General features: G+C 33.8%; 1 protein-coding gene across 3 annotated transcripts in view; it reads right to left on the bottom strand.

Annotated features, from left to right (window-relative positions):
- LOC114326749 (lambda-crystallin homolog) overlaps positions 1 to 26,908 on the bottom strand; it is a 593,088-nt gene that overhangs the window by 41,865 nt on the left and 524,315 nt on the right. Inside the window, exons 1-2 of one of the 3 annotated variants that reach the window (XM_050643139.1) lie at positions 5,167 to 5,241; positions 3,898 to 3,950 (exon numbers count right to left, since the gene is read on the bottom strand). In XM_050643139.1, the coding sequence (XP_050499096.1) occupies positions 3,898 to 3,929 (32 nt within the window). In that variant the 5' untranslated portion in view covers positions 3,930 to 3,950; positions 5,167 to 5,241. Of the gene's footprint in view, positions 1 to 3,897; positions 4,054 to 5,166; positions 5,242 to 26,908 lie in introns of those variants that run through there. The other 2 variants (XM_050643140.1, XM_028275180.2) reach the window with 2 other exon arrangements.

Raw genomic sequence — 26,908 nt, 5'->3', positions numbered from 1 at the left:
TGCTTTTTATATGCATTCATTTTTTTCAAATCCTGAGATAACTTATAAATATTTTTGAAAAATTTAAACACAGAATGAAAGATTACATTATGGCTGAGGGCCAAAAGTCCCTTAGAATAAACGAAAAGTCTCTTTTGGACGGGATATTTGAAATTAAAAATCACAATAAATTTTCCCTTTTTTCACCCTTGTAACTTATTAAAATAAACATTATACAGGGTGATCGATTAGTGGGGTAAAGCTCAATAGATCCGCTATAGTAATAGATAGCAATAAAAGTTAATAACTAAAATTGTAGGCAACTTTAAGATTCACATTTTAAAATTAATTAGAATGTTACAGGGTGTTCGATAAAATCGTGGCAGATCAAACTTATGTTTTTATTAAATGGAACACCCTATATTTTTATCTTATATTCAAAATCTTTTTAACTTACCCATTACAAAAATATAAAAGTCTATTATGTTATACAGGGTATTTACAAAGTTATAACCAATTTTCTGTGAAAATCGTAACAAGTTCAGCTCCCTGTATAAATAAAAATAAGCACAACAGCAATGGTTTATTGGTGCCATATTTTTTTGTTGATTGTGAAAATTTTTAAGAATGGTTGATATCGCTAATTTTTTTATATCGAATACAGGGTGAGTCAAAACGCAAGTACATTATTTTCTCAGTAATTTTAAATGGAACACCCTGTATTTTGTGTCACTATCGAAAAGTACCGTTATAGTACTTTCATTTTTGTATAATATTCCCTATGTCTAAATTTATTAGTTTTCGAGATATTTTCATTTTTCAGAGCAAATTATTAATTAGGGGAATAAATCTTTCCAAAATTTAAGTAAGCCATGACTGCATTTTTTAATTCTGATTTTTTATGATTACTGATTATCAATCCGGTAATAAATGTAACAATGTAGCAAATAAAGAAAGGAAAATAATTTATTAGTAATAAATTTTACAAAAAACACAACCACAACATACAACATTTTTGAAACAATTAAAAACTACTTTTGTATGTAAATATAACAAATAAAGAAAGAAAAATAATTTATTAGTTATAAATTTTACAAAAAAAAAACACAATCATAAAATACAACATTTTGTGAAAACAATAATTAAAAATACTTTCGTATGTAAATGTAACAATGTAACAAATAAAGAACGAAAAATAATTTATCAGCAAAAAATTTTACAAAAAAAAACATGAACACAAAATACATTTTAAAAAAATTAAAAGCTACTTTTAGTAAAATATTTTATATATTTAATTACATAATGTGTTTAAAATGAGTTGAGTGAATGAGTTACTTACACTACGAAGCATTTGTAAATTAACACTTCGAAATACACTTTGTATTCTATTTTTCATCTCATCCCTTGTTGTTGGAGGCATTTTATAACCATTCTTAACGTAACCCCAAAAAAATCAGTCACGTGTATTAAATTTTGGTGATCTGGGTGGCCACGCTACTGGTCCATTGAAAAATGAAAATATCTCGAAAGCTAATAAATTTAGACAGGGAATGTTGTATACAAATTAAAGTACGGTAATGGTACTTTTCAATAGCGATATAAAATACAGGGTGTTCCATTTAAAATTACTGAGAAAATAATGTACTTGCGTTTGGACTCGCCCTGTATTCGATATAAAGAAAATTAGCAATGCCAATCATTTTTAAAAATTCTGACAATAAATAAAAAATATGGCATCAATAAACCATTGCTATTGTGCTTATTTTTATTTATAGAGGGAGCTGAACTTGTTACGATTTTCATAGAAAATTGGCTATAACTTTGTAAATACCCTTTATAACATAACAGACCTTTATATTTTTGTAATGGGAAAGTTAATAAGATTTCGAGTATAAGATTAAATATAGGGTATTTTATTTAAAAAACCATAAGTTTGGTCTGCCACGATGTTATCGAACACCCTGTAACATTCTAATTAATTTTAAAATGTGAAGCTCAAAGTTGGCTACAATTTTTGTTATTATTTAACTTTTTGCTTTCTATTACTATAGCGGATCTATTGAGCTTTAACCCTACTAATCAATCACCCTGTAGAAGTTTTCAGTGACTTTCCGCCCTCGTCAATAATGTAATCATTCGTTATAGTATGGTATAATTAGACCCAAACCCAGACATCCAAAGTGAAAGTTATCCTCCAACACCAAATTGTTCTATATGGTCCACATAATGTTCAGAAAAAAGTCACACCATTTTGAGCGTCGGGTTTGGGGGGGAGAGGGGGGAGAAATCTGCAAATTCGTAGTTTTTTACGTTTTTCGTCAATATTTCTAAAACTAAGCGGTTTAGCATGAACAACCCTCTACACAAAATTGTTCTACATTAAATTTGAAATAAAAAAGGTCCTATGCATAACCCTTCTAAAATGAACGGTTCCAAAGTTACGGAGGTAGTATAGTATAATTGGTCCAAAAAAAGGCCTAACCCAGACATCCAAAGTAAAAGTTTTCCTTCAACACCAAATTGTTCTATATGGTCCACATATTGTTCAGTAAAAAGTTACACCATTTTGAGCATCCGGTTTGGGGGGGAGATGGGGGAGAAGTCGGTAAATTAGTAGTTTTTTAAGTTTTTCGTCAATATTTCTAAAACTGTGCTTTAGCGTAAGTAATGTTCCATAGAAAAATGTTCTACATAAAATTTAAAACAAAAAAGGTTATATACATAATTGTTATAAAATCAACGGTTCCAGAGTTACGGAGGGTGAAAAGTGGAGGTTTTCGATACTTTTTATATTTACCGATTTCTCCCCCCTCTCCCCCCCAAACCCGACGCTCAAAATGGTGTGACTTTTTACTGAACATTATGTGGACCATATAGAACAATTTGGTGTTGGAGGATAACTTTCACTTTGGATGTCTGGGTTTTTGGTATAGTTATATCATAAATATTGCCCAAAAAATATAAAAAGTATCGAAAACCTCGACTTTTCACCCTCCGTAACTCTGGAACCGTTGATTTTATAACAATTATGTATACAACATTTTTTGTTTTAAATTTCAAGTAGAACATTTTTGTATATAACATTGTTTACGCTAAAGCATAGTTTTAGAGATATTGACGAAAAACTTTAAAAAACTACTAATTTACCGGCTTCACTCCCATCTCCCTCCCAAACCGGACGCTTAAAATGGTGTAACTTTTACTGAACAATATGTGGACCATATCGAACATTTTGGTGTTTGAGGAAAACTTTTACTTTGGATGTTTGGGTTAGGCCTTTTTTTGGACCAGTTATAATATACTACCTCCGTAACTTTGGAACCATTCATTTTAGAAAGATTATGCATAGGGCCTTTTTTATTTCAAATTTAATGTAGAACAATTTTGTATAGAGTGTTGTTCATGCTAAACCGCAGTTTTAGAAATATTGGCGAAAAACTTAAAAAACTACGAATTTACCGATTTCTCCCCCCTCTCCCCCCCAAACCCGACGCTCAAAATGGTGTGACTTTTTTCTGGACATTGTGTAGACCATATAAAACAATTTGGTGTTGAAGGATAACTTTCACTTTGGATGTCTGGGTTATGCCATCTTTGGGATCAACTATACTATACTATTATGCCGTTAAATTTTTCAAAAATATTTTTTCTCAAGATTCGAAAAAAATTAATGCATTTAAAAAACATTGGCCCGAAATTTTGCACCTACGCTTTTAAATATCACAGTCATATGTCAAAATAAAAAACAAAAAATATTTATTTATCTGAAATGAGTAAACACTAACCGGTAATAATCAAATTTTTAAAATATTCTATTTTGACGTGGTCAATGTCAACTTTGCGATACCGTTTGCATATTAATTTACAAAAATATAAAAATTGACAATACTAATTTTAAATTTTCGTATCACTACTCACCTTCCAATAATTCCAATCTTTTTATTTGACATTCTTGTAATAACAGCACCACTGCACCACTTTCTATCAACCTAATTGCCTTGTTGATTTGAGTAACACGACCAAACTGAAGTGATAGTAGAAAATAAGTCAATTAAATATCAACTTTAGTAACAATGGCGTGCTTAGTGTGGCTTCAACGGGTTAAGTCAATTACTTATTTTAGTTAATTGTTTTTCGTGCGTATTGCTCTTGAAATTATAAAATTTCGACTGTTCTATTTTCGACTGCCAATAATGTGGTGATATACCTAATTCTTTTACGGTGTCCCAGAATAACATAGACTTACCTACATATAATTTCAAAGAGCATGCGAACGGAATACAAAAACTAAATAATTTAGATTTCACATATTTTTAAACGGTTAAATAAGCTTTACTTAATTGAAGAATCAAAATTCGCTTTTTCCATCCATGGCCGAAATCGAGTTGTTTATGCTTAGAATGAGAGACTTCACGAGAGTTGGCTGTATTCCAAAGTAGTTACAAAACTTTTTTGTTGAAGTGAAAACTTATTTTTTAATATTTACAACAAACTAATTATTAGTTTCAGGGCTCTCAAAGTTCACCTAAGGCCTATTTCATACTTTACGACTTTGGTCGCCACGACAAATGGTCGTACGACCGTTTGTCGTGCTCATCACACTACAGGAACAATCAGCTGCACCCAAATATAAAAAAGCCATTCCATCTCCACACCAGGGAAGCTTTAAAAAAACTTAACGTTCAATGGTAAGGAGCCACACTGTGACATTGTTCATTCCCATTCCCCAAGTACCTCGAAGTGATGCTAGATAGAAAATAGAACATTGAGCTGCAAGCAGCGTATTGAAAATACTAAAGCTTAATTTCAAGCTAAAGCTAGAAACAATGTTCTTCAAATACTAACATCATCCAGAGGGGAAGCTATCCCAAGTGTGTTAAGAACAACTAGAGTTGCACAAGTTTGACTTGAATGTTTGAACTTGACTTGAGTTTGACTTAATGTCAAGTCAATCCTTCCGACAAATAATTCAAGTCAAGTCAAACTGGGCAATCGTACAGGTTTGAAAATTCAAACTGTTTGTCAAACTAGTTTGAAAAACTTTGAAAAATAAAAATCCACAAGGAAGAAATTCCTGGAGCTGGCTGTATACCTACCATTAAATTACAAGTAAAATTTAATAAAAAATGTTTGTCCTGGTAAAAGGTATATTTGACATTCTTGTAATAACAGCACCACTGCACCACTTTCTATCAACCTAATTGCCTTGTTGATTTGAGTAACACGACCAAACTGAAGTGATAGTAGAAAATAAGTCAATTAAATATCAACTTTAGAAACAATGGCGTGCTTAGTGTGGCTTCAACGGGTTAAGTCAATTACTTATTTTAGTTAATTGTTTTTCGTGCGTATTGCTCTTGAAATTATAAAATTTCGACTGTTCTATTTTCGACTGCCAATAATGTGGTGATATACCTAATTCTTTTACGGTGTCCCAGAATAACATAGACTTACCTACATATAATTTCAAAGAGCATGCGAACGGAATACAAAAACTAAATAATTTAGATTTCACATATTTTTAAACGGTTAAATAAGCTTTACTTAATTGAAGAATCAAAATTCGCTTTTTCCATCCATGGCCGAAATTGAGTTGTTTATGCTTAGAATGAGAGACTTCTCGAGAGTTGGCTGTATTCCAAAGTAGTTACAAAACTTTTTTGTTGAAGTGAAAACTTATTTTTTAATATTTACAACAAACTAATTATTAGTTTCAGGGCTCTCAAAGTTCACTTAAGGCCTATTTCATACTTTACGACTTTGGTCGTCACGACAAATGGTCGCACGACCGTTTGTCGTGCTCATCGGACTTTCACACTTTACGACAATATTCATCTTATTGTCGTAGAGAGCACGACGTAGAATAAATCGGGCAAGAATTTATTATTTATACATAATATATTATTTATACGTAGAAAAAGTTCTTTGAACATCTGCAGATATGATTGGTGCGTAGTTAAATTTAGACAAATGTGCCGGTACAAAGCCGGTTTTACAACAATATAATAAATTTGGGCTTTCTGCAGACAAATATTAGTTTATTACATGGCAGGTATAACGATGGGTTTTCCCGCTTATCTCCTTAGCCTAAGGGATTAAAATTCTTATGATTTATTAAATTATTAGAGTTTTATTATAGCTTTGTATACTTCATAGAATATTTTAATTAAGACAGGAAGTAACATGAAATTTCACTATAGTTTATCATAAGAAGGAAAATAAACAAAGAAATGCAACATATCTTTAAAAGAAGAATTTTTACTAAAAATCCTAATTATAATCTTTTGTAATTAAATAACATAAAAAATAATAATTGTTCTTAAGCTATTTTCTTGTGGTCTCTTATGCAATTTACTATATTTTAGTTCGGAATAAGCCACAATTTTATTTTATGATTAAGTTTATTTGACGTTTCGATTTCTACTTCGGAAATCGTTATCAAAATACTTCTTCTTCTTTAGATTTGTACTTTATGTTCTGTTTTAAATAAAATGTCAAGGCCAAAATAAGCCAGGAAAACCTGCTGAGCAAACAACATCCTACAAACCTATCAGCCTACTCCTTCCTATGTATGGCAAAGTTACTAGAAAAATTACCTGTAGAGAAAATCAAACCAATTCTGAAAGCAAATCAATTAATTCCTAACTATAAATTTGGATTTAGAGCGAAACATGCCCCCTTCGAATAAGTTCACCGAGTTATAAAAAAATATACAGGGTGTTTCATTAATAATTGTCCATATATTAACTGGAGAAACCTTAGCACAAAATACGAAGATTTAACCTAAAACACTTAAATAAAATGTGGTTCCTTACTGAGTTACAGGGTGTTTTATCTAAAAATTTAAAAACTATTTTTGCTCAGAATTTTAAAACTATTCTACGTATCCTTTTCATACTTGGCAAGAAGTATGGGTACCGTACTTTCCGAATTCTACCCCACTGGCGGAATTGCTATTTTAGTTCAATTTTTGGATTCTCCAATACTTTCTATGAAAATAATATACCCTTCAGTCGTAAAGATAAAGTCATTAGTTTTCGAGACCTTTGAAGTTAAAAATGAAACAATGTATTGTGTCGCTTCATTTTTAATTTCAAATATCTCGATAACTAATCATTTTATCGTTACGAATGAAGAGTATATTATTTACATAAAAAGTATTGGAAAATAAAAAATAGCAATTTCGTCAGTGGCGTAGAATTTGAGAAGGGTCAACCAGACACTATCCCCTGTCGCACGCTTCTTGTAGTAGCTAGAAACGTTTATTTATCTTAATTTAGTAGGATGTACAGTACTTACACTTTCTGCCAAGTCTGATAAGGATACGCCAAATAGTTTTAAAGTACTGAGTACAAGTAATTTTTAAATTTTAATCATATGAATCATATCATAAATATATCAAAATAACTGTGCCGTTTTTTTCTAATGTTATGAAATAAGAAATTTATGACTATGAATCTGCAATCAATCACAAACAAGTCTGGCTAATTGGCTCTGCCAAAGCTATTTTTCAAAAAAAACTGTGCCGTTTCATATTTAACTTCAAATATCTCGAAAACTAATGACTTTATCGTTACCAATGAAGAGTATATCATTTACGTAGAAAGTATTGGAGAATCTAAAAATGACACTAAAATAGTAATTCCTCCAGTGGTGTAGAATTTGAGAAGGGTCAACCATTCACTATCCCCTGTCGCACGCCTCTGGTAGTAGCTAGAAACGTCTGTTTATAATAATTTAGTGGAGTGTATAGTAGTCGACCTTTTTGCCAAGTATGAAAAGGATTCGTCGAACAGTTTTAAAATGCTGAGCAAAAATAATTTTTAAATTTTTAGATAAAACACCCTGTAACTCAGTAAGGAACCACATTTTATTAAAGTGTTTTAGGTTAAATCTTCGTATTTTGTGCTAAGGTTTCTCCAGTTACTATTTGGACAATTACTAATGAAACACCCTGTATATGTAAATTCTTTGAAGATCAAGAATACTGCTCTGCTGCCTTTTTAGACATCGCCCAAGCTTTAGACAAAGTTTGACACGATGGACACAAAATCAGAAAAAACTTACCAAACAACAATTTTCTTATCCTCAAATATACCTTCAAAATAGATATTTTCAAGTAACGTATCAAGATAAAACTCCAACTCTACACCCAATAAAATTTAGCGTGCCTCAGAGGAGTGTACTCGGTCCGATCCTCTATATACTAACACAGTTAATCTTCCCACCATCAAAAATATAACCATTGCAACATATGCAGATGATACCACTATTATCGCATCCCACAAAGATCCTACCATTGCTAAGAATTAAAGCAAGTGAATTTAAATCTATCCATGTCAGCTACGTACACCCTACGAAGAGGTGCCTGTCCAACTGTGGCATTAAATGGTCAGTTCTTGCAACAAACAGAAGATGCAAAATATGTGGGAACCCATCTGGACCGATCATTAACTTAGAAGACACGTCTATTTGCTAAGAGAAAGCAAAAGGGGTTGAAGCAAATTGTACTGGATTTTAGGATCGTAAATCACAATTAACAGTTATCAATACATTGCTAATCTACAAAGTAGTACTAAAACACAGCATTCCGCTCAAATATCGAAATCATACAAAGTTTTCAGTCCAAAGAACTTAGGATTATCGTACACGCTCCATGGTACGTAACTAACAGTGTTATTGATCCTGATCTTGAAATTGATCTGTCAAAGAAGTAATAACCTTCTCCCAGAAGCATGACGGACGTATAGAAAATCACCCACCGCATGGCTTGCTTAATCCCTAATGAGACGTCCCATCCAACGAAGGTTAAGAAGGCATATTCCATGTGATGTGCCTGTCAGATTTCCGAACCTTAGTACTGTTATATAGTGTAGTGTTGTGTTGTGTAGTAGTTAATTTTCCCAAAACCAACCTTAGATAAACAAAAAAGGAAACTGACGACAATTATTTTCCAAAATATTTTGTTACTGCCTCTTTCAAACAATATTTGCTTCTTGAAAAATTTACAGATCGCAAATTAATCTTCTTCTTCTTCTTCCTTCTTGTATGTAGGCTTTAAAGTCTGTTTCTTCTTCAATATTAGCCTCTTAAATTGTTTAAGTTATCGCACCACCTTTTTCTTGGTCTGCGAATACTTCTTCGTCCATTTGGTGACTTATCTCGTACTATTCGTACTATCCTATCCTCTGTCATTCTACTAATGTGTTCGTTCCACTCCTGTTTCCGTTTTGTCACCCATCCATTTATGTCTTCTACATTGCATGATCTTCTTATATTTTCGCTTCTCTCCCTATCCAACAGACTTTTCCCTGATATTCGTCGGAGTATTTTCATCTCTGTTGTTTCTAGTAGTCGTCTCGTTTTAGATGTGTCAGGTCTTGTCTCGGCCGTGCATGTCAATATAGGTCTAATTGCTGCTTTACAGATTCTTGCTTTTGTGTCTTGTCTTAGGTGTTTGTTCTTCCAGATTGTGTCATTAAGAGATCCCGCCGCTTTACTTGCTTTTAAGCTTTGTTGTCGTACTTCCTCCTCAACATCTCCGTAACTGGTTATATCTATTCCCAGATATCTAAACCTTGCTTCCTGCTTGATTATTTTCCCATCAATTTCGATTTTACATCGTAGTGGGTATTTAGATGTTGTCATAAATTTGTTTTTTTCTGCTGATATTATCATATTGTATTTCTTGGCTAATTAATCTAGAATAAAAATATCTATCTCTTGTAAAAGCTGTACGAAATATTGATATTGAGTAGAATCAATCTACACATAGAAGAAAACCTTACAGAGGACTATAGATAAGGTTTTAGAGAAGGAAGGCCATGTACTGGCCAAATACCCGGCGTGACCCGTCAAAATAGCCCGGTCAAAACAGCCCCGTCAAAAAAGCCCCGTCAAAATAGCCCGAACACAAAATAGCCTCGACAAAATAGCCCGCAAACAAAATAGATCGCACACAAAATAGCCCCGGTCAAAACAACCCCGGCTAAAATAGCCCTGGCTAAAACAGCCTCTTATAAACAATTACATAATTGTTTATACAAGGTGTCCAAAAACTTTTTTTTAATTTAAATTATTTGAAAAATAGGAAGAATGTATTTAATTTATTTAATTTAAAATGCATTTTATTGTTGCCCGAAAACAGAAAAAAATGTTTATATCATAAATAAACATTGATTTTTACTTAACTTAAATGTTCAAATTTCCAAGAGGCAGGGAAGACAGGACTCGAGTTCTCTGAAAAGACCATTATTATTTAATGTGGTTAAGATAAACATCTGAATAGAGGATAATTACCATTTCCGAAAAAATGTATTTTTAAGGAATTATTTCATGATGAATTCTGAAGGGAGCTTTTTTGTCGGAGCTTTTTTGACGGGGCTATTTTGACGATATAAAAAGAGATTAAAGACATGAGTCGCATTCATTCATCTAACCGATATCTCCTTATTGAGTTTCAGGAGGAAACAGTAGAAGCCGTGCCCAAAAAACGGAATACCATAAGGAGGAGTACTCTTGTCAGTATTCTTCAACATATAATGACTAACCGCTGCGTAATGCGTTAAAAACATATATTTATTCTGATGATAATTATTTGTCTACATACTATAAGGACAATCAGACATAGACGGACGAACTGGAATCGTTGTCAATACGCTACAGGGACAATCAGCTGCACCCAAATACACAAAAAACCATTCCATCTCCACACCAGGGAAGCTTCAAAAAAACTTAACGTTCAATGGTAAGGAGCCACATTGTGACATTGTTCATTCCCCAAGTACCTCGAAGTGATGCTAGATAGAAAATAGAAGATTGAGCTGCAAGCAGCGTATTGAAAATACTAAAGCTAATTTTCAAGCTAAAGCTAGAAACAATGTTCTGCAAATACTAACATCATCCAGAGGGGAAGCTATCCCAAGTGTGTTAAGAGCAACAGCCTATCAATAGCAGAATATGTGTCTTCCCCGTTTGGAAGCTAGCCAAACTCAAACCCAGTTATAAAATTTACTTTAGGTATAATAAACAAGACATGCCGACTAATTACTGGCTGCCTGAAGACAACAAAAATTGAACTTCTTACTCATTGTTATGAGTCACTCCCCTAGTTATAAGAAGGAAGACTCACAGCATGAGCACGGCAGAACAAACTAAGCATATTTGACCATCGCCATGTTCTATTCGGTCATATTTCTGTAATAAAACTGCTTAAACCTAGAATTATTGACTTAGACGAGCTATTATCCCATCACGTAAGCAGAGGCTATTTTACTTCAAATCAGGCCCGAGGCACTACACAATTTTTGGGCCCTAAATATAATTTAATAATAATAATAACTTTTTTAAATGTATTAATTATTTAATAGAAATATAGTAGCACAAGAAAATAAAATTTTTATTGACAATATATAAAATTTATATTTCAACAATTAAACATTGTTTAAGGGGATCGGCTCAAACTTTCGGCTTCAATGGTATTTAAATGCATTCGTTTTTTCGAAGCCTGAGAAAACTAATAAGTATTTTTGAAAAATTTAAACGCAGAATGAAAGATTACGTTACTACCGAGGGCCGAAAGTCCCCTTAAATCTTCGAGAATGTTTATTTTAATAAGTTACAGGGGTGAAAAAAGAGAAAATTGAGTGTGATTTTTAATTTTAAATACATATCTTATTCAAAAGAAACTTTTTATTTATTCTAAGGGACATTTAACCCTCGGTAATAATGTAATCTTTCATTCTGCGTCTAAATTTTTTTTTAAATATTTATTAGTTTTTTGGGGATTCGAAAAAATGAATGCATTTAAAGAGCATTGAAGCCGAAAGTTTGCGTCTATCCACTTAATTATAACTCTTATGGTTATCATTTATCATTGCCTGTTCATAAAATGAAAGAATTTTAAAAATTTGTTTTGTTATCGTAATAAACATGTTTTGTTTGGTGATCTTTCCGGACCCCGTTCAAATACGGGCCCGAGACAGCTGCGTCACGGGCCTAGTGGTAAAATAGGCCCTGCACGTAAGAGCCACGGTATTTATAATCTGGGAAGAGCAGCAAACAGGAAATATCACAAATACTTTAAAGGTATTTAAGACCAAAGACGGAAAACACTGAAAAGACTATACAGGTACTTAAGTAAAACAAAGATGTAAATGAACATGAATGGTAATATCACAAGTCTACTGTCTAATTAGACTGAAAGGAACAGGATGAACATATTATCTCTAATAGGTACTTACTTATTATAAATTTTTACTTAAATTAATTGGCAAATTTCACGAAACATTTAATACTTGTGGTTACACCACTGATTGTTTACCTTGAAAATAAAAAGATAAAACAATCTATTATACTGCCCTGTTAAGAATAGAAGTCGTAACTGACAAAATCCCTATTTTGAGATATTCGATGTTTTAGATTTGATTAATTGCCATCAACTGTAATGACTCATTAAAAATCTTGTTACAACATAGCAATATATTTTTAAGTACAAATTTAATGAGTGCATGCAATTTTCTTTCAGAGTATTTGAAATTAGACTTTTGATAGATACGACATTTAATCCTAAAAAATCATAAAAATAAGGTAAAGTAAAAAGTCTTATCTTAATCTTTATTAAGATAAACAAAATAACATAAAGTCATAATCAGTTTTTTTAATCATTTAAAGCTCCAGGTTCCATTGAAGTTGGTAAATTATTCCAAAACGTTTGTCTGCTTTTAGGCACGTATCCACACAGTTTGGATATAATTAGTTGTTTTCTTTCAGTCGTTATGCCTCTAGGAATGGACTTGGGTGAAGGTTTTGTCATTCCCTGTTTTGCAATCTTTGCATTTAGAATGTTTACTTCACTTTCTGTTTCTAAGGTGAAGCTGGTTTTGTATGAAAAAGTATATTTACCTCTAGAAAAATTTACTTGAACCATTTGATTTAGGTATGGCCTGGGATTAATTTTATTCAGTTTATATGCAGAAGTACCATCATGCCATTTAAAAAAGTCAGCTAATTCCATAACAATTACTTTAGCATTACTTGCTGTATTTGCTACTACATCCGAAAAGTCTTTAAAATCGTATATTTTACCCATTTGCTTCATGGAGCGTCCTACTTGGTGGTGGAATGAGTCCGCAGCCATGAAGGTATGGCCAGGCTGAAAATACTTAATTTTTCAAGTGCGATATCCTCAGAGTTTACAATAAACGTAAAGAAAGTAAACAAAGCCCAGTTTTGCTAGACTCTATTTAAATTTCTTTCGTTTACGGATTTCCCCTGTTTTAGTTAAAATGTCTTTTTCCACCCTTTCAACAGATACATATATTTTATCTACCAAGATTTCTTGAATAAAAGGGAGATAGTCTTCCTTATCTCCTTCTTCACCTTTGGAATCAGATTCTTCAGGAAAAAACTTTTGCAGCTCTCAAAGTTAAATCACTAATAATGTTCACTTTATTTAAACCTTTTCTGTTTAATTTCGGTTCCTCAATTTCTTCCGTCTCTGAATCTGACAAAATAAAATCGGGGTCATTATCATGCTGAAGTTTCGGTTCCTCAATTTCTTCCGTCTCTGAATCTGACAAAATAAAATCGGGGTCATTATCATAATGAAGTTTCGGTTCCTCAATTTCTTCCGTCTCTGAATCTGACAATCGGGGTCATTATCATGCTGAAGTTTCGGTAACTCAATTTCTTCCGTCTCTGAATCTGACAAAATAAAATCGGGGTCATTATCATGCTGAAGTTTCGGGTGCTCAATTTCTTCCGTCTCTGAATCTGACAAAATAAAATCGGGGTCATTATTATGCTGAAGTTTCGGGTGCTCAATTTCTTCCGTCTCTGAATCTGACAAAATAAAATCGGGGTCATTCATGCTGAAGTTTAGGTTTCCTCACGACACGTCGTCGTAAACTATGTATTTTCTCCCTTTGTTGGTTATTTAAAATATGCAGCATTTTAAATTCTCTGCTATTTCTGTCCATTGTTACTGGTTCAGTTAATAAACTTTAACTTTTGAAACACTATAACAATAAGATTAATACTAGTAAATAAGTGAAAATCAGATACGCCGAATAACGCTTACAACCGTTTAATTTTTAGGTTAAGAAACTAAAAAGGCGGGAACACTATGAACACATAGGTTAGATCTTCCTGTTAGAATATTTTGTCGAAACTACACAATAGTTAAGCAAATTTGTCGTAACTACAAATCGTCTTGTGAAGATACGACTAAAAATGTTAACAAATGGAGATTCGACAAATTGGCTTAACATAAACTCTAAAAATGCAGATCCGACAAAATTTTAAAGTGGAATAACTTGTTTTTAAACAGCAGATAGGTCTTTCATTCTTAACATATAGGTAGATTACTTGGCTATCAATGTGTTGGCGTTATAACCTAAAAAAACTCAAAATTGCAGATACGACTTCTATTCTTAACAGGGCAGTATACAAGGAGTTGCCATTTGCTTTTTAAGTAATGTATTTTCCAACGATTCCTAGAATGTGACAGAAAATGAAAGAAAAATAATTTTATGTTTAACACTGCATTATCTTATTGATCAATTTGATTGATAAACACTCCTTTCATAAACAAAAAACTCCAAATATGTTATTTTATATACATGTCAGTCAGATCCTTGAAAAAACCCAGAGTTCGGCGTCGACACCCACCACATATTCGTTGACTTCAAAGCCGCATACGACTCCGTTAATAGAAATAAACTTCTACTTGCTATGGTAGAATTTCGAATACCGTTTCATCTTGTCCAATTAACTGAATAACTTACACTCACAGGTGCATAGAGCATGGTAAAAATCCAAAACGATCGCTCAAGACCCTTCCATTGCAAAAATATACTAAGACAGGGTGATGGACTATCGTGTCTCTTATTTAACCTGGCATTAGAAAAAATAATTCGAGAGTCCCAGATTACTACGAATGGTACTATCTTTAACAAATCAGTACAAATTGTCGGATACGCAGATGACATAGGCATCATAGGTAGGTCCATAGAATCTCTGACTGAAGCATTTCGGTCGTTAAGAGCATCTGCACAGAGAATGGGGCTAAATATAAATGTTCAAAAGACCCAATATGTGTTGCACTACACACACTTGTGTTACAAAAATGTTTTGCATATTATCTGTAACGCCACTGAACGTTTTTCATTTGAAATTTTTTGCACTGATTTTTTTTTGTCTACTAAAATAATGTATTTTATTGCTTGTTTTTTGTTTCTTAATCGTCGCAAAGATTCTCAGTATTCATATTGCGTTCATCAGTTTTCGAAAACCGATATTTGTAAAAATTGGTTTGCGTTTTATTCACTTTGTAGTGAACAAATTGAATAGACAAGTGATATCTGAGTTCAACAGAGCTAGAGTCGTTACTTTGATTGAGGAAGGCCACACACAAGTCGACGTTGTTGTCCGGGTTGGAGTTAATCAGAGTGATGTGTCTCGGATTGTGAAAAAATATCGAGAGACAAATTGTGTTAGCGGAGGACCCAGAATTACTACCAATGTCCAAGAACGCTTTTTAACGTTAACTGCCCGGAGAAATCCCTCTATGACTACCCCAGCTATTAGAAGAGTGCTTCAGCAAGCTCATAATATTGTAATTTGCGATCAGACTATTAGAAACAGGTTACATTCGGCGAATTTATTTACACGAAGACCATTGTTTGTACCAAAGCTTACGTTAGAGCAGAAGAGGACTCGACTGGAATGGGCCAATGAACATTTACAATGGCATGACAACAGATGGGGAAACGTGCTATTTTCTGATGAAACCAAAATTAGCCTTTTGTCGGATAATCGCTGAATTAGGATTTGGAGGAACCCAAATCGGCAGGATAGACTTAACCAAGCTGTCCAAAGAGTCCCATATCAAGGTGGCTCCATAATGTTTTGCGGCGGCATCATGCTAAATAATAAAACTCCTTTAATTCCTATTGTTGGTAACATGAATGGACAAATTTATATTGATACCATTCTTAGGCCTGTTGTACGCTTGTGGCGAGGAGCTGTTGGTCCAGAATTTATTTTTATGGACGACAATGCGCCTCCCCATCGTACGAGACATGTGGCAGATTTTTTAGAGACAAAAGATATCGTCAGATTACAATGGCCACCTTGCTCACCTGACATCAATCCCATTGAGCACGGATGGGATATGCTCATAAGAAAAATTCAGTCCCGGCAGCCACCCCAAGGACACTACAAGACCTTAGAATAGCAGCGATTGAAAATGGGGCACCATGGACCAGAACTACATTAATACACTTATAAGAAAGCATGGGACATCGCATTCAGTCTTGCATTGATGCAAGAGGTGGAAATACGGCATATTAAGTATTAGTTCCTATATCTGTACAAATTTAAAAAAATATATTTATAATACATATTATAAATAATAATAATAAATTGTTAATCCTTTAAATTTTCACAAAATTTATTACAACTATGTTATTACTACAGCGGTTTCGGCAAAGTGACTTTCTCAAGTGATATATTTTACAATGTGTTTGCCTTTTTAAGTCTTTAACTGAAGAGGTTGAGGAGTGGGGAGCTGTTTGTCTCGAGTTGGTCATTCAGAATTATATCTGCATTTTTCAATTTATTAATTTCCATTGATTCTAAAAGTGATAGCTTAAGGCCTTTATTTTGAATATGTAGAATTTGAAACTCTTCATTGAAAGAATGATTATGATCTAGAAGGTGAAGTGCGTATGTAGAAGTGTCTGTTTTTCTATTGTTGAAAGCCCTTTTGTGTTCTGCTATCCGTTTGTCAAAAGTTCTGCCAGTTTGACCGATGTAAGTTTTCGGACAGTCACCACAAGTTTGTACACACCACTCTGTAGTTGCTTTCTCTTTCGGCTTTTATTGTTTTTAATATGTTTGCTTAAGTTGTTGTTAGTTTAAACTAACAGTGCTACCCAGTAGCCAACTAACCAGTGTTAACCAGTAGTAAACTAACCAGTGCTAACATATGGTTTAGAAACTTAGTCACTTACACAGAATGACCAAGAACTGCTCAAACGTTCAAAGAACAAGGTTTGTGGCGCAGGCGTTACAACTTTGAGTTGTATAGAAGTTTTGGAGAACCTGACGTTGTAAAATTCATTAAGGTGGCACGCCTTAGATGGATAGGTCATGTAATCAGACGAGAGGAAGATGCCATAGTCAGAAAAGTTTTTGACCGAAGAGGGTCGATAAGACAACGAACAAGAAGAAGACCGAGACTTAGGTACCAAGACAACATAGAAACTGATTTAAAATCTATTGGAATTAGAGGATGGAGAAGAGTTGCTAGAGACAGGGGCGAATGGAGGATTGTTCTGAAGAAGGCTTTGGCTCATAAAGAGCTGTAACGCCACTGATGATGATGATATAATGTCAGTACATACTAACTTGATCCAGAGCAAGTGTACTTACTTTCAAGAATATTAGATATGTCAATTTTGTTAAACCTGCCCGGAATTGCCATGTACCTTTTATCTACAAAGCCCAAAATATATATATATATATATATATATATATATATATATATATATATATATATATATATATATATATAGTCCATTAAAATGTTACATTTTTTAGGCCGTACCTTACATTTCTTAGAGGAGTCAATTTTATTTCTTTAATGTATAGGGGGATCAGTAGAAGCTTAAGTTCAAGTTTTTGGGATCACCATCCTTGTCTCCCGGTCGCCATCTTGGAAATGGGGTGCAAAGGGGTTTCGCGCTATATCTCATAAACTACCAACCCTACGGAAAATCTAATGAAACATAAAATGTAGCAAATTAAATTTTCCACAATTTTGTTTCTATTACTATTTATCGTCAAGTGACCAACAAAAAAGATATAACCAAAAATATGTAATTTTGTTTTAACAAGTTTCCTTTTGGATGTTATAACTCTTTTTCAGTTCATTTTAAAATAAAATAACATTATAGCAATTTTGTAGAGGGTTTTTTAGCGAACAATTTCCACTATAAAATTGTTTAATTCTATTTATTTATATAGGTTTTACAGCGCTCCAAACTTGACCAGATTCTCGAATGCTCATAGGGATACAATAAAAACAAAAGTTAGGCTTACTTTTCTATCTATATATATTTTTTATTCATACAAATTATTATGATTTTAACATTCCTATGCTATTATTAATCTGTTTTTGACCTTTCTTCCCACTATAAAACTTATAACTCTAAGCATATACAGATAAATTCAAATTTAAAGGGAACATACAATTTACATGTAATTCCGCTTCACGCAGTTGGACAACATAAAGTTGTCAAAGAATTATATCATAAAAATCAAATACTCAAGCGGGCTACTGGATTCTGAACTATTTCAGCAGAATCGTCACTGAAAGTCGAATAATGTCGAATGGTACAATGTTGCCAAAATTATCGTTTTTTTGTTGGAAATGATTTCTTCAACTAAAAATGCCAATCTATTTTGTATTATACTAACAGAAATAATAGTGATCTATTATAAATAATAATATTATCGTAATAATAATTAGTCCATGTGGTGAGACCGCTCCCGTCCGAACAAATTTCTGATTCGGTTTCTTTGTGGATTCCTATTCAAAAATGTCCCCTTTAAACAAATCTGAAGGGTACCGGGCGGAATTTTTGGGCAGAAATTGTTTAAACAATTTTTTTAAACAAATACAAAAGATCATTTTTTTTTCTCTGGAACATATATTTTTAGACGAAGTAGTTTACGTAGTAGAAGACGTATTACTCCGTAGAGTAACTAGGTGCATTTTTCCGTTTGAACTTTACCAGCTGCAGACGGGGGATGTGAATTGCATAGTGTAGAATTCCTTCCCTCTCGTCTTCACTGCAGCATCCATTTGACTTGCAAATTGTAGAAGTCTTGGAGGTGCCACCAGGAAAGTGTACCAATAAGTTTTCAATTTAAAAATCTTTTAGTAATATTTTTAATATTTTCAATATTAATAATTTACTATTAGGATTGAAAACTACTTCGTCTTTCAATGCCAGATGGCGCTAGCCACCTACTATCATCACTTCAGTTGCAATGGGTGGGAAAACCTCTCGATACGAATCAGTTAAAATATGGAGAACAGTGCCTACGTTACTTCCGATGAAGGCTCCAATAAGAGCCGAAAATCGCGATTCAAGGGACTGGACTGCACTCCGTATTCTAATTGAAAAGTAAGATTGTTTTGCCTTCGCACTGCAACTGAATAAAAATGGTATACATTTTTATTTTATTATATATTTTTAGGTTTTCTGGCTCATTCTAAACAGGAAAAGTATCTTGCAATTTTTCTTAAAAATTGATAGCTTTCGAGTTATAAGTGATTTAAAATCTGAAAAATACGAAAATACGCATTTTCGAGGCTTAAAAACTCATATTTAAATTAGTATTTTTGAGGTTGCCAGATACTTAAATTGAAGATTAAACATTCATCTTCAAGATTCTGAAGAGTGATCGCGTCTAACCTTAATTTATATCGTTGTTTTTTAATTGTTAAATATACGTGTTTTTGCCAGTGCGGCGAGCTCTATTTCAAAAATCTCCAATTTTCCTCCGAAAAATATTTTTTCTAGATTCTTTGGGACATTCTAAATAAACTAAGTTCCTTGACATTTTTCTCAAAAGATAATAGTTTTAAAGTAATAAGCGATTTAAAATCCGAAAAATGCCAAAACAACGCATTTTTGGAATCTATCTAAAATCATAAAGTATGATAAAAATTAGCCATTCACCACACCGTGGTCAGGATCTCGAGATATAAGCGTTTTTTGGGGTGTGCCGCTTGTATATTAAGTAACATAACTTTTTTCCTATTATATATTTTGACTTAAAATTGTCCAAAAAACTTCTTCATGAACTATATTTTATTGTTGTGTTGGTTAAAATTATAAACTAAAAAGTTTGTCACTCAACTTTTTTAAGAAAACATGAAACTAACGAAATATGATGACAAAATGTTAATAAATTAACAACTCCTTTTTTAATGTGTTTAAACATTTTGGACAAATTTCATTGTTATGTACGTACTTCAAAGATGACACAGTAAAATTTTTAAAAGGAAATATTTATAGCGACCAAAGATACAGCGAGGTAAATTTGAAAAATCATCAAAATTGATTTTTAGCATTTTTGTATAAAATTTATTTTTTTAACATGTTCCACCAACTCTAGATAAAAATAAACTTCATATTCGGATTCAGCGACCTCTAAAACATAAAAATAGACCAAAATTGATCATTCACCTTAAATTTGATTTTCGTGGTTGGCATAACGGTTAATGCCGCTCGTCTGATATATAGATAGAAAAGCATTATTTTCTACGAGAATTCGAGAATCTGGTCAAGTTTGGAGCGCTGTAAAACCTGGATAATAAATAAAATTAAACAACTTTATAGTGAAATTTGTTTATTGAAAAATCCTCTACAAAATCGCTATGATGTAATTTTATTGTGAAATGAACGTAAAAAAAGTTATAACCTCCAAAAGGAAATTTCTTACAAAATTTTCTCTTATTTTTGTTTAAAACTTTTTTGTTCGTCACTTTACGATAAAAAGTAATAGATATAAAATTGTAGAGAATTTTCTGTAGGATAGCTAGTTTACGAGATACAGCGCGAAACCCCTTTGCACCTCTTTTTCCAAGATGGCGGCCGGGGGACAAGGGCCTCAACCCCAAAAACTTGAACTTAAGCTTATACTGAACCCCCCTACACATTAAAAAAATAAAATTGACTCCTCTAAGAAATGCACACTAAATGTAACATTTCAATGGACTAATAATAATATTTTACTTCTAGAAAATTAGTGGAACTAATTAAAATGTGCGTGACAGACTCCTGTACCTACCTACAGTTAAAAATAACATCGATGCCATTTAGTATAACATCAGGACTTAAGAGAGATTCATTATCACCGTTGCTATCCAATTTGTCCTTAGAATATGCAATAAGTAAAACATAATCTGAGCTGACAGGGGGATTTGAGAATCGAGGATCCAAACTATTGCTGGCCTTTATTGATGATCTAGATGCAGTCCCTCATTCTATAAGAGACGTGAGAGAGATGTTTTTACAACTTGAGGAGGAAGCAGGTAGTCTGGGTCTTCAAATAAGTGAAGACAAGACGGATATCATGCTAGTAACCAAAAATCCAAAACCCAGAGTTAGTCAGAACATAATTATTAATGATCACAACTTCGAGATAGTAAAAGAGTATATCTGGGAGCTGTAATCACAGATGACAACCATATATAAAAGAGGTCTCAGCAAGGATAGCTGCGCGAATAGAGTATTATACTTCATATCATCATTATTAAGTTCTAAGCTGCTAACGACAATCTAAATTAAGACTGTACATGTCAAATATTGTACATCTCGGGAAAGAGAAATGTGGGACGTACGAGGATTTCCTGGTTGCGAAATTTAAGAGAGTGGTATGGGTGCAGTTCAATACAGTTGTTCAGAGCTGCAGCCAACAAAGTTAAGATTGCTATGATGGTAGCCAACCTCCGATAGGAGACGGTTCTGCAAGAAGAAGATGTCAATTATTCGCCCAGTTGTTACATAAGGAAGTGAAACAGGGATTCTACATCAGCGGGAAATAAATAAGCTGTTGGTATTTGAAAGAAAGGTTCTCAAAATGATATTTGGCTCACAAAGAGTTGGATTGACGGCAGAGTGAAGAAGGCGCCGTAATTCTGAATTGGTGACTTTGTACTGAAAACATCGTCAGATACATAAAAGCTAACGGGATAAGATGGGCAGCATGATGTTGAAGTCTATTCATCTAGGATTGGGGTACAACAATGGTAATAAGTACCCTTTCATACTAGGATACTGATGTCTGACTCTGGTGTTCAATTGCAGCAAAGCATTGTTGAGCCACTAAAATTAGCCACACACTCAAAGTGACTCGTCTATAGTCGTTCATTTAAAACAATGCTTTGCTGCAATTGAACACCGGTGCAATGTGGCGGACACCGGTGTTAGACGCCAAGTGTCTTAGCCTGAAAGGGTACTAAATGAAAGCGCAAAATCGTATAAGATGGAGGATACAGAGAAAAGTCAGCCCGAGTTGTAAAGACCGTCAAGAAGAATATTTTACTTCGAGTTAATTGTAATTCTCTCAAACAATGCTTGGTTATTCATCATCATCATCAATGGCGCTACAACTCTTCGTGAGTCTTTGCCGCGTTTACTATTGCCTTCCATGTTTGTCGGTCCTGTGCCACCAATTCCCATTGTCGCACTCCCATTTTCTCTATATCTTCTTTGACTGCACCTTTCCACCTTTTTCTAGGCCGCCCTACATACCTTCTTCCATCTGGCCTTTCCCAGAACACATTGTTTATAAGGCGATTGTCGTTACTGCGTATCACATGCCCTGACCATCTGAGTCTATTAGCCTTTATATATCTGACTAGATTTTCTTTTCCGAATAGAGACTCTAGCTCGTTATTGTATCTGCGCCCCAATTCGTTTGCCACGCTGTCTCTGCAAGGGCCATATATCATTCGAAGGATTTTACGTTCCCACACCAGCAATTTATTTACTTCTCTTTTTGTTAGCGTCTATGTTTCGCTTCCATACGCGACTGCTGGTCGTATTATATGGTCTTATATATCTGGATTTTTGCACCTCGTGAAAGAAGTTTTGACTTCATTAGATGTTTCATTGCAAAGAAAGATCTGTTTCCAGCCATTATTCGCGTTTCAACTTCTCGCTCTAATTTGTTGTCATTTGTGATTGTTGCTCCTAGATATTTAAATTCTTTAACCACTTCGAAGTTATGATCGTTTATAGCAGGGGTGGGCAAAAGCCGGCCCGCGGGCCGGATCCGGCCCTTTTGCTTACTTTATCCGGCCCATTGAGAAATCTCGCAAGTGATTTTTTTAAGAGCGTAATGCATTCTTTTTTTTCGAATCCTGAGAAAACTAATAAGTATTTTTGAAAAATTTAAACGCAGAATGAAATATTACATTATTACCGAGGGCCGAAACTCCCTGAAAACTTCTATAATGTTTATCACAGAGGGGAAAAAAATAGAAAATTTAGTGTGATTTTTAATTTCAAATTATGTCTTTCTCCTTTTAATGATGGTCAAAAGTTCTCTGTTCCTCTTCCATTCTGTGCAACACCATTTCGTTCGTAATATGATCGGTCCATGGTATTTTCATAATTCCCCTAAAAAGCCACATCTCAAAAGCTTGCAGCTTTTTCATTAAGTCAGCATTAACAATCCAATAAAGAAGAAGAGAGTGGACATAACATTTTTATTATTATCCCGGTTTTTTATAGCGGTCTCCGTCTTCCGGTTGCCAGTTTCCAGCTTCGTCATAGTATATTCTGGCATCAATGTTTCGAACTTTACGTGATCCCTCTTCAGGTGACAGTCATAACTTTGATTTTTTTAAATGGGAAAGTACATCATGTGACACCTCATTTAAAAGCTTTTGAAATACTGATTACAAAAATGTACTTAATACTAAAATACAAAAATGTACTAAATACTTAAATCCTTTTTGAGAGCGTAGGCGCAAAATTTCAGGTCGAATTATTTTTAAATGCATTCATTTTTTGCGGATCCTGAAAAAACTAATAAGTATTTTTGAAAAATTTAAACGCAATATGAAAGATTACGGTATTACCGAGGGTTTTAAGTCCCTGAGAACTTCTTTAATGATGATTTTAATAAGTTACAGGGGTGAAAAAAATAGACAATTAAGAGTGATTTTTAACTTAAAATATATAATTCAAAAGAAACTTTTTGTTTAATTTCAGGGACTTTCAGCACTCGGTAATAATGTAATCTTTCATTCTGAGTTTAAATCTTTCAAAAATACTTATTAGTTTTCTCAGGATCCGCAAAAAATGAATGCATTTAAAAATAATTTGACCGAAATTTTACGCTTACGCTCTTAAAAAAGATTTAAGTATTATACATTTTTGTAATCAGTATCTCAAAAGCTTTTAAATGGCGTGCCACATGATGTACTTTCCCATTAAAAAAAAATCAAAGTTATGCCTGCCACCTGAAGAGGGTTCACGTAAAGTTCGAAACATTGATGCCAGAATATACTACGATTGTTTTAAAAATCGACCTGTCCGAGCGTTTTGCTAATGTGCTAAAAATAAATAAGTTTATAGGGAGGGGTAACACTTATTCCAGCGCACTGTATAATGGACCATATTAAAAATTTCGTAATTTTACTGGGAACAGATTGTTCGCATGTACACACCAGAAAGACAATTTATTATTATTAACAGTCAAATGTCTTTCTCCAAATGCTTTAAAATAATACTTTAGTATCTTTGTCAAAAAAATTTCTTGGGTAGAGAAAAACCTCCACCAAAAACTTTAGCGTACATACTGGGTATAGTCTTCCGGCCCGGGAGACATTTTGAAGATTTCATTTTGGCCCGTGCTTAAAAGTATTTGCCCACCCCTAGTTTATAGTAATATTTTGCCTTATTCGCCGTCATTATTGTTTTGAGACGACCATGTATTTTGTGGTCTTCATTTATTTTTAGACCGATGTTTAATGCAGCTTCTTCAAAGCTCGAGAAAATACCCTTAATTTCTAATGTTGATTATGCTACTGCGTCTAGCAGTTATGTCGGGTTTGATTTTTGAATCAATTTTTCGCATAACATATTCTAAGGCCAGGTTAAACAACAATGGGGACAACGGATCTCCCTGTCTCAGTCCAGAATATACGCAGAAAGCATTTGATATTTTTCCCCTACTCTAACTTGTGCAAAGGAGTTACTTACACACATTTGTGTTAACGCAGCAAGTTTCTTGGGTACGCCGAGCTCGATCATTGCCTTCCATAATGTTGCACGATTAATTGAATCATAAGCCTGTTTGAAGTCTATAAAGATCTGATGAACGTCCTGATTATACTCCCAATACTTTTAAAGCATTTGTCTTATTGTAAATATTTGATCAATAGTCGATCTGCGAGGCCTGAAACCACACTGGTAGTCACCAACTATTTCTTCGGCGTATGGTACTAATCTGTTTAGTAATATCGAAATCAATATTTTATACGTAGTGTTAATTAGTGAGTCCTCTGTAATTCATGTATGATTCCTTTTTTCCTTTCTTGTGTATTGATACAATAATACTACCACACCATTCTTTCGGCATGATTTCTTGTTGCCAGGCCTTTTCTATTAATTGATGGATTCTACTTATAAGTTCATGACCGCCTGTTTAAATTAGCTCGGCATCAATATTATCGAGACCAGGGGATTTATCGTTTTTAAGCGTTTTTATGGCATGCGTAATTTCTTCCATGCTTGGTGGGGGTATTTCTAATTCGGCCGTTTGATACTCATGTTCTCCGTTGTTTCCACCATTTTCATTGTTCTCATCAGTGAAATTTTGGATATACAGGAGCTCTTCAAAATATTCAGCCCATCTTTCTATTATTTTGTTTTCGGCAGCCAGCATTTCTTCATTTTTACCTCTCACGAAGTTGGTTGTCCTTATATAGGAGCCTCTTTTATGTTGTCTTACCCCTCTGTAGAAATTTTTACTTTGATTGCGTCTGTGTTCTCCTTCTACTTTTTCAATTTGTTGTAGATATTGTCTCTTTTTTTGCCTAAGTGTTCTAGCTGCGGCTCTCTCTGTGGAATCGTGTACGTTTTGCTTCTGATGGGTTCGACAGATAATCAATTCTTCTTTTGTTTGTTTCTTTTAGTATTCTTTCACATTCCTCGTCGAACCATTTTTTCTTTTTTGTTTTTTTCGTTCTTCCGGTAGATTTCTCAGCTGCTTCTGTAATAGTTGTTTTTATGGAGTTCTATCGCTGATCTACATCTTCAGTTTCATTTTCACTTATTTTCAAAACCTGAAACCTATTTCTTAATTCTACTTGGTACTGTCTTTGGTTATTTTCTTCTTTCAACTTCGCCACATTCCATCTTTCGATCTTTGTGTGTTTATCTATTGTTTGTGTTGAAATTCTCGTTCTGAGCTTGGCCTTTACGAGAAAATGGTCTGTGTCGCTATCTGGCCCTCTCATAGTTCTTACGCTTATTATGATGCTAGAATGTCTCCCATCAATCAATACGTGATCTATTTGATTATTTGTTCTTCCATCGTTTGATGTCCATGTTGCCTTGTGGATCTTTTTCCTAGCGAACTGGGTGCTTTTGATGGCTAAGTTGCAGCCTGTAGCAAAATCGACCAAACGTGATCCATTATCGTTTGTAATTTCATGTAGACTATATCTTCCTGCCACCGGCATTACGTAATCTTCTGTACCTACCTTTGCGTTTAGATCACCTAGTTTATTTTAATATCGTGGTTAGGAGCTTCTGTGTATAGTTGATTTAAAGAGTCGTAGAATTCATTTTTTTCGTCCTTTGATGCGTCTTCGGTTGGTGCATACACTGAGAATATAGTTAAATTATAGTTAAATTGGTTTATTCCTATACCCAAAATAAACCAGCGTACTGCCCTAAGACCTGCAGATTAGAATGGTTGTGAGAAACCAAAAATATATTTCCAGTATCTGAGTATGGCTTTCGTAAGAATAAAGGAACTTACGGATGACTTACTCCGTGACGATACAACTCTTCGTGGGTTTTAACCGACTCGACAACATAGCTCTACTGCATGCCCTGCCCATCGGAGTTTTCTGGACTTTATTTTTTGTCTGGGTACAGTTCTTCGAGCTCTTTATTAGTTCTTATCCTATTGTCCTGCTGCTTCATCAAGCACAGGCCCAAATATCTTCCTTAGGATTTCTCTTTCCCAAACACGTAGTGTCTCTTCGTTTGCCTTTGTTACCGTCCACGTTTCATTTCCTTACATCACCGCGGGTCATATGATTGTTTTATATACCTACTTTGTATATTTGTGAGTCTTGTTAATTGTTTCGAAGGTTTTAAAGGGC

The sequence above is a fragment of the Diabrotica virgifera genome, chromosome 2 (assembly GCF_917563875.1).
Source record: "Diabrotica virgifera virgifera chromosome 2, PGI_DIABVI_V3a".
NCBI lineage: Eukaryota > Metazoa > Arthropoda > Insecta > Coleoptera > Chrysomelidae > Diabrotica > Diabrotica virgifera.
Note: the sequence above shows the minus strand (reverse complement) of the source record. Positions and strands in the feature narration are given on the sequence as shown.